The sequence below is a fragment of the Chiloscyllium punctatum genome, chromosome 32 (genome assembly GCF_047496795.1).
Source record: "Chiloscyllium punctatum isolate Juve2018m chromosome 32, sChiPun1.3, whole genome shotgun sequence".
NCBI classification, from domain to species: domain Eukaryota; kingdom Metazoa; phylum Chordata; class Chondrichthyes; order Orectolobiformes; family Hemiscylliidae; genus Chiloscyllium; species Chiloscyllium punctatum.
The window spans coordinates 71,049,229-71,069,983 of record NC_092770.1 but is presented as its reverse complement, the minus strand read 5'-3'; the positions used below and the strand labels follow the sequence as shown (position 1 = coordinate 71,069,983).

General features: G+C 43.3%; 1 protein-coding gene across 3 annotated transcripts in view; it reads right to left on the bottom strand.

Annotated features, from left to right (window-relative positions):
* The window catches only part of pot1 (protection of telomeres 1 homolog), a 331,735-nt gene that overhangs the window by 244,239 nt on the left and 66,741 nt on the right, over positions 1-20,755 (bottom strand). For all 3 annotated transcript variants that reach the window (XM_072552655.1, XM_072552656.1, XM_072552657.1), the window contains exons 3-4: positions 11,331-11,403; positions 3,459-3,556 (exon numbers count right to left, since the gene is read on the bottom strand). In XM_072552655.1, the coding sequence (XP_072408756.1) occupies positions 3,459-3,556; positions 11,331-11,403 (171 nt within the window). The remainder of the gene's footprint in view (positions 1-3,458; positions 3,557-11,330; positions 11,404-20,755) is intronic.

Here is a 20,755-nt window from a genome sequence, read left to right as displayed (position 1 = left end):
TCTTCAGGATTTTCAAATCTAATTCTGGTATCAACTAACCACTATTTCCTGAATTAATCATCTATTGTTATCAGAAAGATGGACCTTCCCTCCTTTTCTGAGGCTCTTTGCAAAAACACAGTGCGGAGAAGTGAGAACCGTGAAACTCGGTATTTGTTATGTTGCACAAGTATTAAGAACGTTTGAGTTTTAAGGGAGATGGAGCAGTGGTAACATCACTGGACTGGCAATCTGGTGCCCCAAGGCAAAATAGAAACTGGTGTAATTTAAATTAAATTCATAAATCTGGAACGTAAATCAAGTGACAGCAATGGCAACTATAGAAACTGTCATTGATTTTTTTGCAAAAACCCATCTAGGTCACTAACGTCCTTTACGGAAGAAAATCCACCCTCCTTACCAAAGTCTCAGCCTGCTCCTGTCCCACTGAAGATTCACAAACCTGACTTCCCCAGTCAACCCATTGTCTCAGCCTGCTTGTGTCCCACTGAACTCTGCATACCTTGACACCATCTGTTCCCCTTAGTCCAGGAGCTCCCTAGCTAGGTTCAGGACACCACCCACACCCTTCACCTCCTTCAAGATTTTCATTTCTCCGGCCCCCAATGTCTCATCTTCACAATGGACATCCAGTCCCTGTACACATCGATCCACCATGACAAAGGCCTCCAAGCCCTCCCTTTCTTCCTCTCATGCCTTCCCAAACAGTACCCTTCCAATGACACCCTCCTCTGCCTGGTTGAACTGGTCCTCACCCTCAACAACTTCTTCTTCCAATCCCCCTACTTCCTCCAAACCAAAGGGGTATCCATAGGCACCTGCATGGGACCCAACTATGCCTGCCTGTTTGTTTGATATGTGGAACAGTCCATCTTCCACAGTTATACCGGCACACACCCCACCTGTTCCTCCGCTACATCGATGACTGTATCAGCACTGCCTCGTGCTCCCATAAGGAGGTTGAACAGTTCACCAACTTTACCAACACTTTCCACCCAGACCTCAAATTCACCTGGACCATCTTGGACACCTCCTTTCCCTTCCTGGACCTCTCCATCACTGTCTCTGGCAACTGGCTAACGATAGACATCTTCTACAAGCCCACGGCTACCTAGACTGCACCTCCTCCCACCCTACCTCTTGTAAAAATGCCATCCCTTATTCCCAATTCCTCTGCTTCATCTGTTCCCAGGATGACCAATTCCACCTGAGAAAAATCCTAGACGGCCTCCTTCTTCCAAGATCACAATTTCTCTTCCACATGGTCAACGATGTTGTCCAGCGCATCTCCTCCACTTCCTGCACCTTTGCCCTTGAACCCCACCCCTCCCAACTCAACAAGGACAGAACCCCCCAGTCCTCACCTTTCACCCCACCAACCTCTGCATACATTGCATCATTCTCTGCCATTTCCGTCACCTACAAACAGACACCACCACCAGAGATATATTTCCCTCCCCAGTCCTGTCAGTGTTCCAGAGAGACCATTCCCTCCGCGAGTCCCTCGAGAGGTCCATACCCCCCACCAGCCCACACCCCACTCCCAGCACCTTCCTCTGCCAGCACAGGAAGTGTAAAACCTGCACACACACCACTCCCCTCGCCTCTGTCCAAGGCCCTAAAGGATCCTTCCACATCCGACAGAAATTTACTTGTATCTCCACCAATGTAATCCATTGCACCCAATGTGGTCTCCTCCACATCTCGCAGACAGGACACCTCCAAGTGGATCATTTCAAAGAACATCTCTGGGACACCTGCATCAACCAAACCCATCGCCCCATGGCTGAACACTTCAACTACCCCTCCCACTGCATTAAAGTCATGCAGGTCCTGAGCCTCCTCCGTCACCAAACCCTAATAGCCAACACCTAGAGGAAGAATGCCTCATTTTCCACCTTGGGACCCTCATCCCATGTGGTTGCAAAGTGTATTTCAACAGTTTCTTCATTTCCCCTTCTCCCACATTATCCCAGTCCCAAGCCTCCAACTCAGCAATGCCCTCCGGACCTTTCCATCACCTTTCCCATCTATCTGCTCCACACCTGCGCCGACCTATCACCTTCTCCCTCACCTTCATCTATCTATTGCATTCTCAGCTACCTTCCCCCTGGTCCCAGCCACCACTCCCAGCCCCAACCGGGGCCCACAAGCCTCATTCCTGATGAAGGGCTTATGCTCAAAACGTTGATTTTCCTCTTCCTCAAATACTGCCTGACCTGTTGTGCTTTTCCAGCACCACACTCTCGACTCTGATCTGCAGCATTTGTAGTCCTCACTTTCTACTCCTTACCCATTTGACCTATAAGTGACTCCAGGCACATAGCAATAGGGATGACTCTTAAGTGTCCTCTAAAATAGTCCTTGCAAGCCAAAGACATTAGGGATGGGTGTCAAATGCTGGTCCTTGATGCCCACACTCCATGAATGTGCTAGTTAAAGGGTTTGTTAGTCAAGTCAGTAAATAACATTTCAGTGGTGCAATCATTTTTCAGTCCTGACAGAGTTCTTCTTTCTGCCAACTGCACCTCAATGGATGTGTGCACGGACTCCTCTCAGAATGTTTAATTTAAAGACAGAAGTGGAGAAAAACAGTTCACTGCAGACAGTGCACTCATTTATTCTGCCAGCTTGTTTTTTACATTTCAAAATTGATCTCCATGGCATTTATCTGCACTGATCTGCCTTTTTGATAGCCTCACAGTCTTTTAACAACTGTGTGGTGTGTGAGAGACTGCTTTACAGCTGTATCCTCTGTTCAGTGCGGAATGGTCAAAGAGGTGAGCAAAGCTATCAATGTCGCAAGGAAGAGTATTTATAATCTCGGAGTGTGGAATGGAATGCTAGCCCATTAAAGTCAAAGCGGCAGGGACTGACTTTCAGAATCAAGATACCACAAAAAGCAGGAAACTCATCCTTAATGATTGAGATTGGCAGGTCCATGTGGAACACCAAACCAGTACCACGCTGTAATGAAAAGTTCACTTTGAATCGATGACCCCTCACCTTCCATAAAAATTGCACAGAGCTTACAATATAGAACAAGGCCATCCAGCTAAATGTCGATGTAGGCATTTGTGCTTCTCAGCCCCGCTTCCTCTAACTCAATCAAACTTAACCCTCTTCTTTCCCCTTCACCTGTTTATCTAGCTCTCCCCTTAAATGAATCTCTATTATTTGTCCCAACATCACTTTGTGATAGTGAGTCCCACATCCTAACTCCTGGGTAAATAAGCTCCTTCTTCATTGGATTTACTAGTCACCATCTTAAGTACATGTTTCCCCTTGCCCCAGCAAGTGGAAACATTTTCTCCATGTCAAGTCTGTCAACCTCTTCCATAATCTTCAACAAGTTAGCCTTCAGCTTTCTCTTTTTTAGATGCAAGACCTCCATCCTGCTCAATCTTTGCTGATAGGTATAACCTATTAGTTGAAATCTGCATTTAAAGATACCTTACCCCTTGTTTAAGTGTGTGTTCACAGTCATCCACCAGCTTTCCAAAAACAAAGGTGTTAATGGTTGACAGGTTGGACATTGGCTGTTGCGTAGTTGACTCTAAGAAAAGGAAAAAATTATAGCTGCATTATAATACAGATTTCAGGTTCAATTCTAATTATCTAAAAACCCAGTTTGAGCAGATACACTTTAAAAGAAAAGTTCAGCATTGAGATCAAAGTAGTAAATCCTGGTGCCGCACTCTTCAGAACATCAATTACATTTCTTGATATACCAGCTATGTGAATAATGATGCTAATATTTAAATATGTATCAATTCATGGGGTTAACAATTTTGAAGAGCAGTAATGATTTTGTTTCTGGACAGGAAGGGTATGGGACATCTGAGGCTGGGGAAAAGTAGGAGGAGAGGGATAGAGGAGAGGCAGATAGACCAACTGAAGGAAGAACTTTCAGTCACACATTACTCGAGTGTCTTACACATCTGCACATTGGACAGGGGAATCCGAGATAATAAATTAAATTTGAAGTGTGTTTCCTCCTTTTATAAATAAAGACCTTCATGTATGTTGTAAGTTTGCTCGCTGAGCTGGCAGGTTTGTTTTCCTCCCAGCTCAGTGAGTAAACTTACAACCTGAACCTCAACCTGAGCTACAAATCTTCTCAAAAATCGCAATCTTCTTACAAAGCTGTTTCCAGACTACAGAGATATTGTCAATGTTGTCCCTCAGGGTTGAGCACTGTTTGTGATGCACATTAGTGACTTAGATTTGGGAGAGACAGGGAAAACCAGAGATCACTCAAAGAGGGAGTGTGTGAAGGAATTAACAATAGATTTCAAAAGGACATGGAACAGGCTGATTGAACGGTCAAACATGTCATCCACCAAAAGTTAATGCAGAAAAACGTCACACGGTATATTTCGGTAGGAAGAATGATTAAAGGAGCAGAGAAGGAGCCAGTCAGTTATCTACAAAATGCGGCATAATGTTAAATTTAAGCAGAGCCATTGAGGGGTGAATCAGAATGCAATGGTTCGACAAATATTGAAAGGGATGCGGGACTAAGGCAAGGAAATGGCAAAACAGAGAGGCAATATTGGTTTAATAATGCAATCCTAAAGTGGCATACAAAGTAATCCTGGGAGGACTTCTGCTTAATTTGCTGTAAAAAGCATGAGAGGTTAGCAAAGCATTAAAAAAGTAATATAGGGTCACTGGCTTTGTAAAAAGAGTGGAAAAACCAGAAGGTTGAACTAAATCTTATAAAACATTAATCTGGTTCCAGTATGAATCCAAAACTGGGTATCATAATTTAAGAAGAAATTGCTTAGGATGATTCCAGAAAGGAACAATTACAACAGCTTTGAGAAACTGCAACTCCCTCAAGCAGAGAAGGCGACAAGATGTTATGACAGCAGTGTTGAAGCATTGGTAAGTGCTTGGAAGTGTAAATGAAGAAAATTTCCAGTAGCTAATGCATTCCGTACCAGAGGAGGCAGATTTAAGGTAACTGATAAAACGACTCGGGACAATGTGAGGGGGAAAGCATTATGTGGTTAGGCTGTTTAATGCTCTATCCAATAAGTAATGGAAACAGAATGAATACTGGTTTTCAAATAGGAAATTGATAGACATTTTCAGAAGCGTGGTGGCAGAGATACAGGGAAAGAGCACAGTTGTGGGACTAGTTGGATTGCTTGTTACAAGAGCCAGCTCATACTCAATGAGCCAAAAGCCCTCCTCTGTCCTGCAATTTTCTGTGATTCTCCAAAAGAACAGGGCTAGAGAAACCAGATTTAAGAATGACACACAAAAAGAGACCAACATCAAGGCTGAGCTACATGTCATCATCCTGCTCACACTAAACAGGAAGTGTTTAACCTGTCAGCAAGGTTTCAAAGCTTCACTCACAATCAACCAACTATTTTTAAAAAAGGGATAGAAACAGCATGGTTGAAAAATGTGTTGCTGGAAAAGCGCAGCAGGTCAGGCAGCATCCAAGGAGCAGGAGAATCGACGTTTCGGGCATAAGCCCTTCTTTAGGAATGCATTCTGATTCACCCCTCAATGGCTCTGCTTTAATTTAACGTTATGCCGCTTTTTCTAGATAACAGACTGGATACACTTATTCACTGCATTAAGTATTTCTCCAACACTTTACTATTCTGTATTTAGTCAAATATAAACCTTGTCTATTCAACCTGTCATTGAAATTTAAGCATTTTAGTCCCTTATTAATGTGAAGCATGGAATACCTTGATTGAAGAAGGGCTTATGCCCGAAACATCAATTCTCCTGCTCCTTGGATGCTGCCTGACCTGCTGCGCTTTTCCAGCAACACATTTTTCAGCTCTGATCTCCAGCATCTGCAGTCCTCACTTACTCCCATAAACAGCATGGTGCCTACGACAATACTATTGCCTTGTCTCCAAATCCCGCTCACTATGAGCAGATGGCATCGTTGGCAGGAGGCAACCATATCCCATGATTACCTATGTTTACACCATGGCTACAAAATGAAAGTAAAACAGGTCTGCAATCATGGTATTCCATGCTTCACTTAATAAGGGACTAAAACGCTTAAATTTCAATGACAGGTTGAATAGATAAGGTTTATATTCGACAAAATACAGAATTAGTAAAGTGTTGGAGAAATGCTTAATGCAGCAAATAAGTGTATCCAGTTGGTTATCTAGAAAAAGCGGCATAATGTTAAATTAAAGCAGAGCCATTGAGGGGTGAATCAGAATGCAATGGTTCGCACAAATATTGAAAGGGATGCGGGACTAAGGCAAGGAAATGGCAAAACAGGCTAGAGGGAATGCAGAGTCTACTTATCTTCCTACTTCAATGACTGCAGTAAATGTTTCTACAAAACCTCATGAATACTTACAGTTTAATGATGTAGCGAGCTTATTAAATTTTAATTCTTAGACATTTTAGGCACACTAGCTTTGAATAAATTTAAATAAGTTAGAAGTTCATCAGAAATTCATCTGATTTATAAGCAAGCCATACATTTGACTTAAAGCGTTTCTTAAGTATCAATTTAAGCTGCACTAGCAAAGGAGGCCACACATAGAGATGAGCTGATGTGGTGAAAAGCATTGATTAGAGTTGAACTTTCTGATTATTGAATTAGTGTGAATAACTATCAACTCCATTTAGTTATTGATAAGGAGACTGACTCATTCTGTTCAAACTCATAGTTTAAAGAGCTGAATTAAACTGACCACAGGAAATTCAACTAAACTGTTCATGGCGAAATAACATGAAAAATTCAAAATAATTATTTCTTACAATACAAAATCAGCAAGTCAGCAAAAAGGAGAGAGCTTTTTGTTTGTATAATTACACAATTATACTCAACTAACAAGAAACAAACAGTGCCAAACTAATTAAAGAAAAATGGAACTTCTACAGACTGGGAAAATGAGAAAAATCATTCAAGCCGACAAGTATAACATGTATAGATGCAAAAATGAAACATGGAAAAAAACCACACAGGGTCAAAAGAAGCAGTGAAAAGCTTTTATAAACATACTAAGGGACTGAGAGATATGTAAAAATGTAGCATCATAAACAGCATATAATAGTTTATGAAGAATTTACAGACGTGTTAAAGAAGCACTTTGTTTCAGTATTCATAATAGACAACGAGGGTAAAATAGTAATGGTACCACAAAAAAGGCAAAAGGGAAGGAACTTAATTGATTTAATGAAAACAAAGATAGGAAAACATTGAGCCCTAAACTGAGAAATCTTCATACTTGCTGGTTTCTACCCGTTGAGATGATGACAAATGCATTGATCGTTTTTTTCCAAGATCTCTAGATTTTGGAATCAGTGCATTGAGTATAAGAGTTGGGAGGTCATGTTGTGACTGCACAGGCCACTTTTGGAATACTGTGTTCATTTCTGGTTTCTATGCTATTATAGGAAGGATATTGTGAAACTTGGAAGGGTTCAGCAAAGACTTACAAGGATGTTGCCAGGGTTGGAGAGTTTAAGCTATAGGAAGAGGCTGAATAGGGTGGGGCTATATTTCCTGGAAGTCTGGATGAGTGACCTTATAGAGGTTTATAAAATCATGAGGGGCAGAGGTAGGGTAAATAACCAAGGTAGTTTTTCCCTAAGGTAGGGGAGTCTAGTACTAGAGGGCATACGTTTAAGGTAAGAGATGAAAGATTTAAAAGGGACCAAAGGGACAACTTTTCAGAGGGTGGTGTCCGTATGCAGTGAGCTGCCAGAGGTTGTCAGGGAGGCTGGTACAATTACAACATTCAAAGGCATATGGATGGGCACATGAATAGGAAGGGTTTAGAGGGATATGGACCAAATACTGGCAAATGTGACTAGATTTATTTAGGATATCTAGTCGGCATTGATGAGTTGGGCTGATAGGTCTCTTTCCATGCTGTACATCTCTATGACTCTAACTGAAGTGTTTAATATTTCAGGAGGAAGGGGAACACAAAGAAATGACAGCACCATTGGCTTTATATCAGTTATGAAGATCAATTGTCAGGGACAGAATTCTTGAACATTAAGACAAGTGAGATAATCTGGGAAAATCAGCACAGATTTGTGAAAGGTAGGCCGTGCCTGTCTAATTGATCTTTAAAAGATGCAACGATAAAAATGGAAAGAGCAGTAGTTTTTTTTTTAACCTAAGCTTCCAGGAACATTTTAGAAAGCTCCGCCCAGGAGATTATTAAAAATGATAGTGCACAGAAATAAGACAACATCATAGATCAATCACTGATCTGTAAATAGGAATGATATGCACATACAAACAAAGTGCTGGTGGGGGGGTGAATATCTGTGCTTAAAGAAACAGAGTTAACATTTCAAACCCAGCATGGCTTCTGAAGAAGTAGGGGGGTAGCTGGAAAGGGGGAGGAGGAAGTCTTGGACAGCTAATAGAGATGCCCAGAGGGACAAAAAAAATGCTCACGGAGAAAAAAACTACAGGTGAGGAGTTAATGGTAGGTGTTGGTTGTAGAAAATAGCTCTGCGAAGAGCAAACCCCCGCAAACAAGACACTGAGGATTAGGAAGGGGATGTCATCAAAATGGAGGGCAGATATCATACTCTCAAGTTGTCGAAATTAACATTGAGTCCTGAAGGCCATCAAGTGCTTCAGCACAAATGAGGTACTGTTCTTCCCCAGCTCATGTTGTGCTTCATTGGAACATTACAGCAGACCCAGGACAGAAATGCTCGCAATGACAGCAAAACAGCAATTGGAATGGCTAGTGATTAGCAGGTCAGAGTCATGTGTACGGCCAGCTCAACAGTGTTCAACAAAACGGTCACCCAACCTGCATTTGTTCTGACCAATTTGAAGACTACTTTATGAGGAAGGATACACAATAGATCCAATTGCAAAAAGTACCAATAACTGTTGTTTCACCTGGAAAAAGTCTGGGGTGTTGGACGGTGAGGAGGGAGGAAATAATGGCAAAGCATAACACCTTCTGCAGTGGCATGGAGTGAAGTGGTGTTGGGAGTGATGGAGGAATGTACCAGGCTGTCACAGAGGGACAATCCATGTGGAATCGTGACATGGGGTGGGAACTGCTGGTGGTGGCAGAAATGAGACAGGATGATGCCTTGAATGTAGGGGTTAGTGTATTGGCATTCTACTCAGTATCCAACTCCTCTACTAACACAAACACTCCCTTTTCCTGTGGACGCCCTTACCACCTGTTTCAGTTGCTCCTCCTCAATGCCTTTTGTTTTAACCAGCACAAAACCAGCTTCTTTCCAGGCCCATTCACATCTAACAGAGAGGCACATAGATCTTGAAACTTTAACTTTCTTTGTCAAGGTTTTGCCTGACCCTTTGAGTCTCTCCAGCTCTTTCTACTTGTATTTCAGATCTCCAGAATGCACAGCTTTTTGTTTGTTGAATGGCATATACTTAGCTGTGTACAACTGGTATTCCAAACTATAAAAGGTTGTTGCAACTCTGTTTTAAGCTATTATTATTATCCACATAATCCAACAAGGTTTATAAAGCCTGTATTCTTAGTATCTTGCCATATGGCTGTGACAATTTACATCTATTTAGCAAAAAGCTCTTCAATTTCCAACTTATTGTCCGTGACGCATTATGAGTGCATTCTGCAAGGCAAAGTCATTAATACAGTCCTCTCAAAGGCAGTGCTCTGAAGTGTAATTGCACTAATCAGTCGGGTGCTCCGGTTTCCTCCCACAATCCAAAGATGTGCAGGTTAGGTGAATTGGCCAGAACAAATTGCTCAAAGGGCAGGGGTAAAATATAGGGTAGGGGAATGGGTCTGGGTGGGTTACTCTTCGGAGGGTCGGTGTGGACTTGTTGGGCCTACTGGCCTGTTTCCACACTGTAGCGATTCTATGTTGATGATTATATGATGCTGGTGATGATAATCAGGCAGAGGCAGCCAACTGATGCATACCACATGATCTCCTGTGTAGTGAGGCAGAAGGGAGCAGACAACATGAAGGCCCTAAATATCGGAAGCTACTGGCTGGTGAAAGCGAGTGTCACCATTTCTCTCTACAGTGGATTAGCAAGAGGTGCCAACGTCACAAGCAACAACCCCCAGTGTCACTAGTAGCTGTGTGTGTGATATCTGTGGCAGTAACTGTATCGCATTAATTTGTCTTCACAGCTGTCAAAGTGTACCCCCAACAAAACAGATCGATTGCTGCAGGTCCATCATCTCTCATAGGTGGAAGGAGACCAACAGAATACCATTGTAATGAGCAGGCAGTCCAACACTCATACTGATTCTACACCAGGAGGAGTGGGGGATTGATCACACAACGTTATGCTTTTAGGGATTTTCAAATGTACCTGTACAAGTTTCTGAATTACCTTAAGTAGGAGGCAATGTATACTGCATAGATGAGAGTAATAAGTTCCAAAAGGACACTGTCAGTTCATTGAGTGGGGAAAAGTGTAGGAGATAGAGTACAAAGTGGGGAAGTGTGAGCATATACACTCCCAGTCAGAGAAAGACAGTTCTGAATCATTTCTTAATGCAAAGAGGCTAAGAGGGATTTTAGTGTCTTGATACAAGAATACTGAAAATTCATGCATCGGAAAGATGGTGTGAAACTTGAAAGGGTTCAGAAAAAAATTACAAGAATGTTGCCAGGGTTGGAGGATTTGAGCTATAGGGAGAGGCTGAACAGGCTGGGGCTGTTTTCCCTGGAGCGTCGGAGGCTGAGGGGTGACCTTATAGATGTTTATAAAATCATGAGGGGCATGGATAGGATAAAAAGGCAAAATCTTTTCCCTGGCGTTGGGGAGTCCAGAACGAGAGGGCATAGGTTCAGGGTGAGGGGAAAGATATAAAGGAGACCTAAGGGGCAACTTTTTCACGCAGAGGGTGGTACATGTATGGAATGAGCTTCCACAGGAAGTGGTGGAGGCTGGTACAATTGCAACAGTTAAGAGGCTTTGGATGGGTATATGAATAGGAAGGGTTTGGAGGGATATGGGCCGGGTGCTGGCAGGTGGGACTAGATTGGGTTAGGATATTTGGTCGGCGTGGATGGGTTGGACCGAAGGGTCTGTTTCCATGCTGTAATTCTCTATGACTAGAAGTAGAAACAAAAGCCTGAAAAATGCTATTGGAATCTCAGGTTTGTCTCAGAGGTGCTGGTGCACAAGTATAGGAGACAGGTGGTTTGCGTGCCACAGTGAAATGACAACAATTTAAAACATTTCACAAATTGGCATTTAATGAAAAATAAAACTGGAGCATTAGCAATTTACAACTAAATTTGTTACGTTCTGACATGCGGCACCTTTGAAGGAAATAAAGTACCTGATAGAACCCAAGTTACAACATGGCCATCCATCAATGTCAACATACCTTCCAATACCATTTTGAATGCTTTTTCTCCCGTTCCCAGCTCATGTGACGGATACTTCATCAAAATTGTTCCCTGAAGAGCAAAAGCAAGCATATATTGATTGAAACACATGTGATCCCGAGGGCTTTTGGGGAAGAGGATGCATTCTCTAGTGGGAGAATCTAGAATCAGGTATCACCTTATAAAAATCAGCTGGCATCAATATCTAACAGCGATTAGGCTTTCGAAGGGCTAGGCAAAAATGAGGATTGCAGATGCTGGAGATTAGAGTCAAGAGTGTGGTGCTGGAAAAGCACAGCAGGTCATGCAGCATCCGAGGAACAGGAAAATTGATGTTTCAGGCAAAAGCCGTTCATCAGGAATGAGGCTGGGAGCCTTGGGGGTGGAGAGATAAATGGGAGGGCTCTTTGGGTGCTGCCTGACCTGCTGTGCTTTTCCAGCACCACGCTCTCAAAGGGTTGTAGAGTCTTTAGGACTCTCTTCCTGAACAAGTGGTTGAAGCAGAGTCTTGAATAAATTTCTGGCTGTAACAGCTGCTCCTTTTTTGAGATATTTTAGGTGTTGGAGGTGATTTCCTCGAATTCTAGGAGCAGCAATTACTGTTTTATACACTGTTGCATTGTTTTGGAACTTTGGAAAAAAAAGTCAAAACAACAACAGTTTTAAAAGGGAGAAGAACAGACAAAGGAAGCACATGGTGAGGACAGTGCAGGAGAGAGAGAGAGAGAGAGGGGGGGGGGGGAAGAGAGAGAGAGAGAGAGAGAGAGAGAGAGAGAGAGAGAGAGAGAGAGAGAGAGAGAGAGAGAGAGAGAGAGAGAGAGATAGAGATACAGCAGTGAACCTGCACAGTTACCGCCTTTGCTGTTTGAATTCATGTATCGCTGGACATCGGAGTGCATTTGGGAAAACTAACAAACAGTGAAATTTACAACTGATCTTGGAGAAACTGTTTGGGTGAAGTTCACAGCACAGAAGCAGATAAGTGTATTGTTTTTAAGTGTGACCTACAGCAAGTCTGCAGTAGTGAGTAGAGTAGGTTCTTCTTGATTACATGCTTTTTGAGATATGTCTCTTTATTAAACTTAAAATATAAACCATAACTATTAATTTAACCTGGGGCCGTGTTATGTTATTTTCTGGGTCAGTAGATTGTGAAGGAGCAAAAATGGCATTTAGTAGAGTGATATGCGCTTCTTGTCAGATGTGGGAGTTTAAAGAGAGTTCAAGGATTACGGCGAATTATATCTACAATAAATGCTGTTGGTTGCAAATCTTATCTGATTGAATGGATTGGTTGGAGAGACAGTTAAACGCAATGAGGAATTTACAACAGCAACAGTATGTGATGGATGGCAGATATGGGAGGGGTGGGGGGGGGGTGGCGGGGAAGTCTCAGATACAGTCGCACAGATGTGCTAACTCCAGGAAAGGCAAGAGAGGTAGGCAGCTAGTGCAGAAGCCTTCTGCAGATATCCCCATTTCAAACAAGTATGCTGTTTTGGAAAAGGTAGGGGGTGATGGATTCTCAGGGGAACGTAGCACAAACAGCCAGTTTCTAGGATTGAGATTGGCTCTAACGCAACAAGGGGTACATTGGGTTCCGAGATATCAATTGTGTTCGGGGACTCTCCAGTCCAAGGTACAGACAGATGTTTCTGTGACCAGCAGCGAAAAATCAGAATGGTGTGTTGCTTCCCTGGTGCCAGGATCAAGGATGTCTCAGAGAGGGTGCAGAATGTTCTCAAGAGGGAGAGGGGCCAACAAGAGGTCATTGTCCATATTGGAACCAATGACATAGGAAGGAAAAAGGTTGAGATTCTGAAAGGAGATTAGAGAGAGTTAGGCAGGAATTTAAAATGGAGATCCTCGACAGTAGTCATATCTGGATTACTCCCAGTGCCACGAGCTAGTGAGGGCAGGAATAGGAAGATAGAACAGATGAATGCATGGCTGAGGAGCTGGTGTATGGGAGAAGGATTTGCATTTTTGGACCAGTGGAATCACTTTTGGGGTAGAAGTGACCTGTACAAGAAGGACGGATTGTACCTAAATTGGAAGGGAACTAATATACTGGCAAGGAGATTTGCTAAATCTGCTCGGGAGGATTTAAACTAGTAAGGTGGGGGGTGAGACACAGGGAGATAGTGAGGAAAGAAATTAATCTGAGACTGGTAAAGTTGAGAACAGAAGCGAATCAGTCAGGGCAGGCAGGGACATGGTAGGACTAATAAATTAAACTGCATTTATTTCAATGCAAGGGGCCTAACAGGGAAGGCAGATGAACTCAGGGCATGGTTAGGAACATGGGACTGGGATATCATAGCAATTACAGAAATATGGCTCAGGGATGGGCAGGACTGGCAGCTTAATGTTCCAGGATACAAATGCTGCAGGAAGGATAAGAAAGGGAGGCAAGAGAGGAGGGGGAGTGGCATTTTTGGTAAGGGATAGCATTACAGCTGTGCTGAGGGAGGATATTCCCGGAAATACATCCAGGGAAGTTATTTGGGTGGAACTGAGAAATAAGAAAGGAATTATCACTTTACTGGGATTGTATTATAGACCACCTAATAGTCAGAGGGAAATTGAGAAACAAACTTGTAAGGAGATGTCAGCTCTCTGTAAGAATAATAGGGTGGTTACGATAGGGGGTTTTAGCTTTCCGAACATAGACTGGGACTGCCATAGTGTTAAGGGTTTAGACGGAGAGGAATTTATTAAGTGTGTACAAGAAAATTTTCTGATTCAGTATGTGGATGTACCTACCAGAGAAGGTGCAAAACTAGACCTACTCTTGGGAAATAAGGCAGGGCAGAGGTGTGAGGGGGGAGCACTTTGGGGCCAGCGACCATAATTCTATTCATTTTAAAATAGTGATGGAAAAGGATAGACTAGATCTAAAAGTTGAAGTTCTAAATTGGAGAAAGGCCAATTTTAACGGTATTAAGCAAGAACTTTCAAAAACTGATTGGGGGCAAACTGATTCGCAGGTAAAGGGACGGTTGGAAAATGGGAAGCCTTCAGAAATGAGATAACGAGAATCCAGAGAAAGTATATTCCTGTCAGGGTGAAAGGGAAGGCTGGTAGGTATAGGGAATGTTGGATGACTAAAGAAATTGAGGGGTTGGTTAAGAAAAAGAAGGAAGCAGTTTTCAGACTGGAGGCCTGTGACCAGTGAAGTGCCACAAGGATCGGTGTTGAGTCCACTGCTTCTTGTCATTTACATAAGTGATTTTGATGTGAGCATAAAAGGTACAGTTAGTAAGTTTGCAGATGACACCAAAATTGGAGGGATCTTGATCAGATGGGCCAATGGGCCGAGAAGTGGCAGATGGAGTTTAAATCCGAGAAATGCGAGGTGCTGCATTTTGGGAAAGCAAATCTTACCACAATTATACACTTGATGGTAAGGTCCTAGGGAGCGTTGCTGAACAAAGAGACCTTGGAGTGCAGGTTCATAGCTCCTTGAAAGGAGAGCTGCAGGTAGATAGGATAGAGAAGAGGACATTTGGGATGCTTTCTTTGGTTGGTCAGAGTATTGAGTACAGAAGTTGGGAGGTCATGTTGCAACTGTACAGGACATTGGTTAGGCCACTGTTGGAATACGGTGTGCAATTCTTGTCTCCTTCCTATCAGAAAGATGTTGTGAAACTTGAAAGGGTTCAGAAAAGATTTACAAGGATGTTGCCAGGGTTGGAGGATTTGAGCTATAGGGAGAGGCTGAACAGGCTGGGGCTGTTTTCCCTGGTGTGTTGGAGGTTGAGAGGTGACCTTATAGAGGTTTACAAAATTATGAGGGGCATGGGTAGGGTAAATAGGCAAAATAGGCAAATAGGTAAATAGGCAATGGAGTCGGGGAGTCCAGAACTAGAGGGCATAGGTTTAGGGTGAGAGGGGAAAGATATAAAAGAGACCTAAGGGGTGACTTTTTCACACAGAGGGTGGTATGTGTTTGGAATGAGCTGCCAGAGGAAGTGGTGGAGGCTGGTACAATTTCAACATTTAAAAGACATTTGAATGAGTATATGAATAGGAAGGGATATGGGCCAGGTGCTGGAAGGTGGGACTAAATTAGGGCCGAATGTCATACTCCTGCGAGTTGTTCCTATCCTCTAAATTTGTACACTGACAACTAAACTATTCTTGCTGCGAAAGCATGTGTGGAGCCAACTTGTACACGGTTAAGAGCTGGCTGTTTCGCCCTCTCTTTCTCCAATAGCTAAGAGCGGACTCAATAAATGAAAAATTACAGAAGCAGAAGAACTCAAAGCAAGCTTACAAATCAAATGCAACTAAGCTGCTTACAACAAGTTGCACATCAAAGGGATCCCATCAACTCTCCTGTGAGTGCTAAACCACCGACAAGAGGAGCCAAACATTTTCAGTCAATTCAATTCAATCAAGGGTATGGACATGGCATTGTGGAGGTTACTTTACTACAGGTCTAGGAGGAGGTCAATCCTCTCCCAGACAAATGTTGTCACTTCAACTTGTATTGAGGCAAAGACTAATGCTGTGCACCTCATTCCAGAAGGTGTTTATGACCATTCAGGGCACAGATTGTTCCTCTACTGTTTCTACCTATCAACAAGTGAAGGATGCTCCTGAAGTGTCTTGTTAGCTCACCTAGATCAGTTCAAAAGGTCAGTCTGCTTTTAGTCAGCTGCTCATAGAACATAACAGCGCAGTACAGACCCTTCGGCCCTCGATGTTGCACCGACCTGTCATACCAATCTGAAGCCCATCTAACCTACACTATTTCATGCACGTCCATATGCTTGTCCAATGACGACTCAAACGTACTTAAAGTTGTTGAATCTACTACCGTTGCTGGCAAAGCATTCCATACCCTTACTACTCTCCGAGTAAAGAAACTACCTCTGACATCTGTCCTATATCTATCACCCCTCAATTTAAAGCTATGCCCCCTCGTGCTCGCCATCCCCATACTTAGAAAAAGGCTCTCCCTGTCCACCCTATCTAACCCTCTGATTATCTTATATGTCTCTATTAAGTCACCACTCAACTGTCTTCACTCCAATGAAAACAGCCTCAAGTCCCTCAGCCTTTCCTCGTAAGACCTTCCCTCCATACCAGGCACCATCCTCGTAAATCTGCTCTGCACCCTTTCCAAAGCTTCCACATCCTTCTTATAATGCAGTGACCAGAACTGTACACAATACTCCAAGTGCGGCCACACCAGAATTTTGTACAGCTGCAATATAACCTCATGGTTCCGGAACTCGATCCCTCTATTAATAAAAGCTAAAACACTGTATGCCTTCTGAACAGCCCTGTCAACCTGGGTGGCAACTTTCAAGGATCTGTGTACATGGACACTGAGATCTCTCTGCTCATCTACATTACCAAGAATCTTATCATTAGCCCAGTACTTTGCATTCCGGTTACTCCGACCAAAGTGAATCACCTCACACTTGTCCGCATTAAACTCCATTTGCCACCTCTCAGCCCAGCTCTGCAGCTTATCGAGATCTCTCTGTAACCTACTACATCCTTCGTCACTATCCATAACTCCACCGACCTTAGTGTCATCTGCAAATTTACTAACCCACCCTTCTACACCCTCATCCAGGTCATTTATAAAAATGACAAACAGCAGTGGACCCAACACTGACTCTTGCGGTACACCACTAGTAACTGGACTCCAGGATGAACATTTCCCATCAACCACCACCCTCTGTCTTCTTTCAGCAAGCCAATTACTGATCCAAACTGCTATATCTCCCACAATCTCATTCCCCCACATTTTGTACATAGCCTACTGTGGGGAACCTTATCGAATGCCTTGCTGAAATCCATATACACCACATCAACCAGTTTACTCTCATCTATCTGTTTGGTCACCTTCTCAAAGAACTCAATAAGGTTTGTGAGGCATTACCTACCCTTCACAAAACCGTGCTGATTTTCCCTCATCAAATTATTCTTTTCTCAATGATTATAAATCCTATCTTATAACTTTTTCCAACACTTTACCGACAACTGAAGTAAGGCTCACTGGTCTATAATTACCTGGGTTGTCTCTATTCCCCTTCTTGAACAGGGGAACCACATTTGCTATCCTCTAGTCTTCTGGCACTATTCCTGTAGACAATGACGATTTAAAGATCAATGCCAAAGGCTCGGCAATCTCCTCCCTGGCTTCCCAGAGGATCCTAGAATAGATCCCATCCGGCCCAGGGGACTTATCTATTTTCACACTCTGCAGGATTTCGAATACTTGTGAACCTCAATCCCACCTGGTCTAGTAGCCTGTATCTCAGTGTTCTCCTCAACAACATTGTCATTTTCTGGAATGAATACTGTCAAAAAATATTCATTTCGTGCTTAGTTATTGATTCGTGGGCAGTGAAAGCAAAAGGCTGCTACTTCCAGGCTGCTGGCCAGTCTGGTACTTTGAGAGAGGGGGAAAACAGGCCCCAGCCAGTCAGAGCTTCAGAAGAGGCCCGAGGAGCTGAAACATTCACTGTTTTTTTTTTTGTTGGGGTCCAGATGGAGCCACTGCAGCTGAGAAAGAAGCCCACAAACAGTACACCACTGGGTGAAGCAGAGGAAGGCCGGATGTCAGAGAAACCCAAAAGCAACGCCAGCTTGGTGAAGCCCCGGGTCTGTGAAAGAGCTCACATCGTGCTCGGGAGCGAGTGCTGGAGATCAATCTTGAGAATGAAGAAAGCTGAAGGCCCAGGAAAAGAAATTCAAGCACCAGCTGGTAAGACAGTACAAAGCCAAGTGGCTGTGAAGGAAGATTAAAGCTAGGTTGTCAGGAGGGAAGAACTGACGTCACTTGTAAAGATGACAAATAATTGGTGACTCGCGGTCCTCAACACATGATGGATTGCTGAAAAATCTATAGGAACTGTCCAGCCCACATCTGCTGTTTGATGTACTCTGTTTGTCACCCCTCCAGATGGTTCCCTCTAGAATGACCTTAACACAGCCCTGATCCTGCAGCTCCAAACCCTCTCCTGACAACAACACAGCCCCAACCTGACCTGACTTAGGTTTAAGGTGAGAGGGGAAAGATTTAAAAGGGACCAAAGGGGCAACTTTTCCATGCAGAAGATGGTGCGTGTATGGAACGAGCTGCCAGAGGAACTGGTGGAGATTGGTACAATTTCAACATTTAAAATGCATTTGGATGGGTATATGAATAGGAAGGGGTTTAGAGGGATATGGGCCAAGTGCTGGCAAATGGGACTAGATTAGGTTAGGAGATCTGGTCGGCATGGACGAGTTGGACCAAAGGGCCTGTTTCCGTGCTGTACATCTCTATGACTTTTCTGATCATCGCCCCATCATTCTAATCCAACTTGCTACTCCCTTAACTCAGCAACAGGCCTCCTGAACCAATCCACGCGACCTGCCCTCCTGCACCCCCCCTCCAACTCCTCACTGACCCCAGGATCCATTCACCTGCCACGCACCTTCTCTCTAAAGTCTTTTTTTTAAAAACAGTGTTGGTCACTTCATACATTTAACATACCTGACTGCAATGGTGAGTTCTGTTAAAACAAAAATTCCCTGTGCTGCTATTTGCAAGGATTCTTGTGCTTGGTGAGATATGCAGGACTGGAAGATGGACCCAAATAATTGAAAGCAAGTATGTATGCAATCTGTTTGGAATTAGGGGCTCAAATCCTGATCGGAATATTTGGGCTGTTCTGTTCTATGTTGATAAAAACGACGAAGCCAGGATGCTGAGAAGCCCATGACTTCTTTTCTGAACAGAGACATGGCCACTCTCAATTCCAGGTAGAGGGAAGAGGGGGCTCACATTCCTGGAAAACGTGCCAGATGCACCAAATCAGAAGGCTGCAAATTGAAAGAGATTTAAAATGGTGATACCCTGAACTTTAGAGGGAAGCAGTGTCTGGTAACACCTCTTAGAAAGGCATAGCAAGGCAGGAAGAGTCAAGCAGCATATTCAAAAAACATATCCATATGAATTTCTGAACTACAAAAGGTCTGTCTGTTTTAAGCTGTTGGTTAGTATCCATTAAACCTGACTGGTTTATAAGACTTGCGTTCGCCGCATCTTGTTGTACAGCTGTGAAACATCGACTTCGAAGCTACTTGGATGCTGCCTGAACTGCTGTGCTCTTCCAGCACCACTAATCCAGAATCTGATTTCCAGCATCTGCAGTCATTGTTTTTACCGAGTTGATTTTAACCCTACTGTGAAACAATCGACAGCTATCCTAAAAAGATCAAAAACTTTTAACTTCATTGTCTCTAGCAGATCAAGGGTCAGGCCTGGCAGCATGAAGTCACAAAGATGTTAGTCTTCTCAAAGGAAAGCATGGGTGCTGGTCAAACAGGAATATCTTTATGGACTTGGGCACGTGGGCAGAATGGAAGACAGTCACATAACCAAGGACTCCCTGTATGATGAGATATCCAGAGCTCGATGACCAGCGGGTGCTCAGATCTCCACTTCAAGGATGTTTACAAACACGGCAAGGCCTCAAACATCAAATATTGCATGTGACAGTCACCAGTTGACAAGAGAACAGCAATACCTCCTGTGGGTTGGCTGGGATTATCACGATGACCTGGCTTGGCACAGCACCAAAGCCAAAAACAACCACCATCATCACTGGGCAGCTTCATGTGTGGCACTTACAAAAGAACCAGTCTCCTAGCTTTCACAACCACTAGTGAAGGAGCAACAAAGACGACACCCGTGCCATCTGAAATGTAATCGTTTGTTGCATGTCCATCAGTTCTCTTGGATGGAAGGACGTCAACCAATCCGATTTGTCACAATTGGAAGACAACTTTCAAGCTATTGCAGTTTGTCAGTGTAAATTTAGATTCTCCACCTCAGAATCCTTTTTTTCCTGGCACAGTAAGTGTTTGCTAAAGCTGCACTTTGACAGTACAGAGGTCCCAAATGTTTTCCTTCATTTTAATGTTGCTACTGAAATCCTCTCTACGAGCACAGACTGTTCTAATGAATATGTACATCAGAAATAAGGCTGCAAATCCGATGGGACAACATTGACGACTAAACAATTTTCTGAAGTGAACACAGTATAGTTGACTTTGTTGCCCTCAAAGGAAACAGTTCCCCGACATTAATCTATGAAACTACTGTAAACCTGAAGCAGTGCAGAGATGTGAAAGCTTGCTGCTTCTCTGATGCAGTTATGCCTTTCCCCTCTTTTTCAACAGTCCGTTGGGTTGTTAACAGCCTGAATGTATTTGAGCAATCTGCTGCTGACAGACCAACTCAAACGCTGCCCAGAAAGCTTTACTTTGGAAACATATGGCTACAGTTTCTCAATATGAATATTTATTTAATGCAAATTCCATTAGCATATCCCTAGTCAGCACAGCGTTCTCCCTCAGAGTGCGATCCCCATCTAATTCCAAGTAAACAACCTTCATGAGGTACACCAGC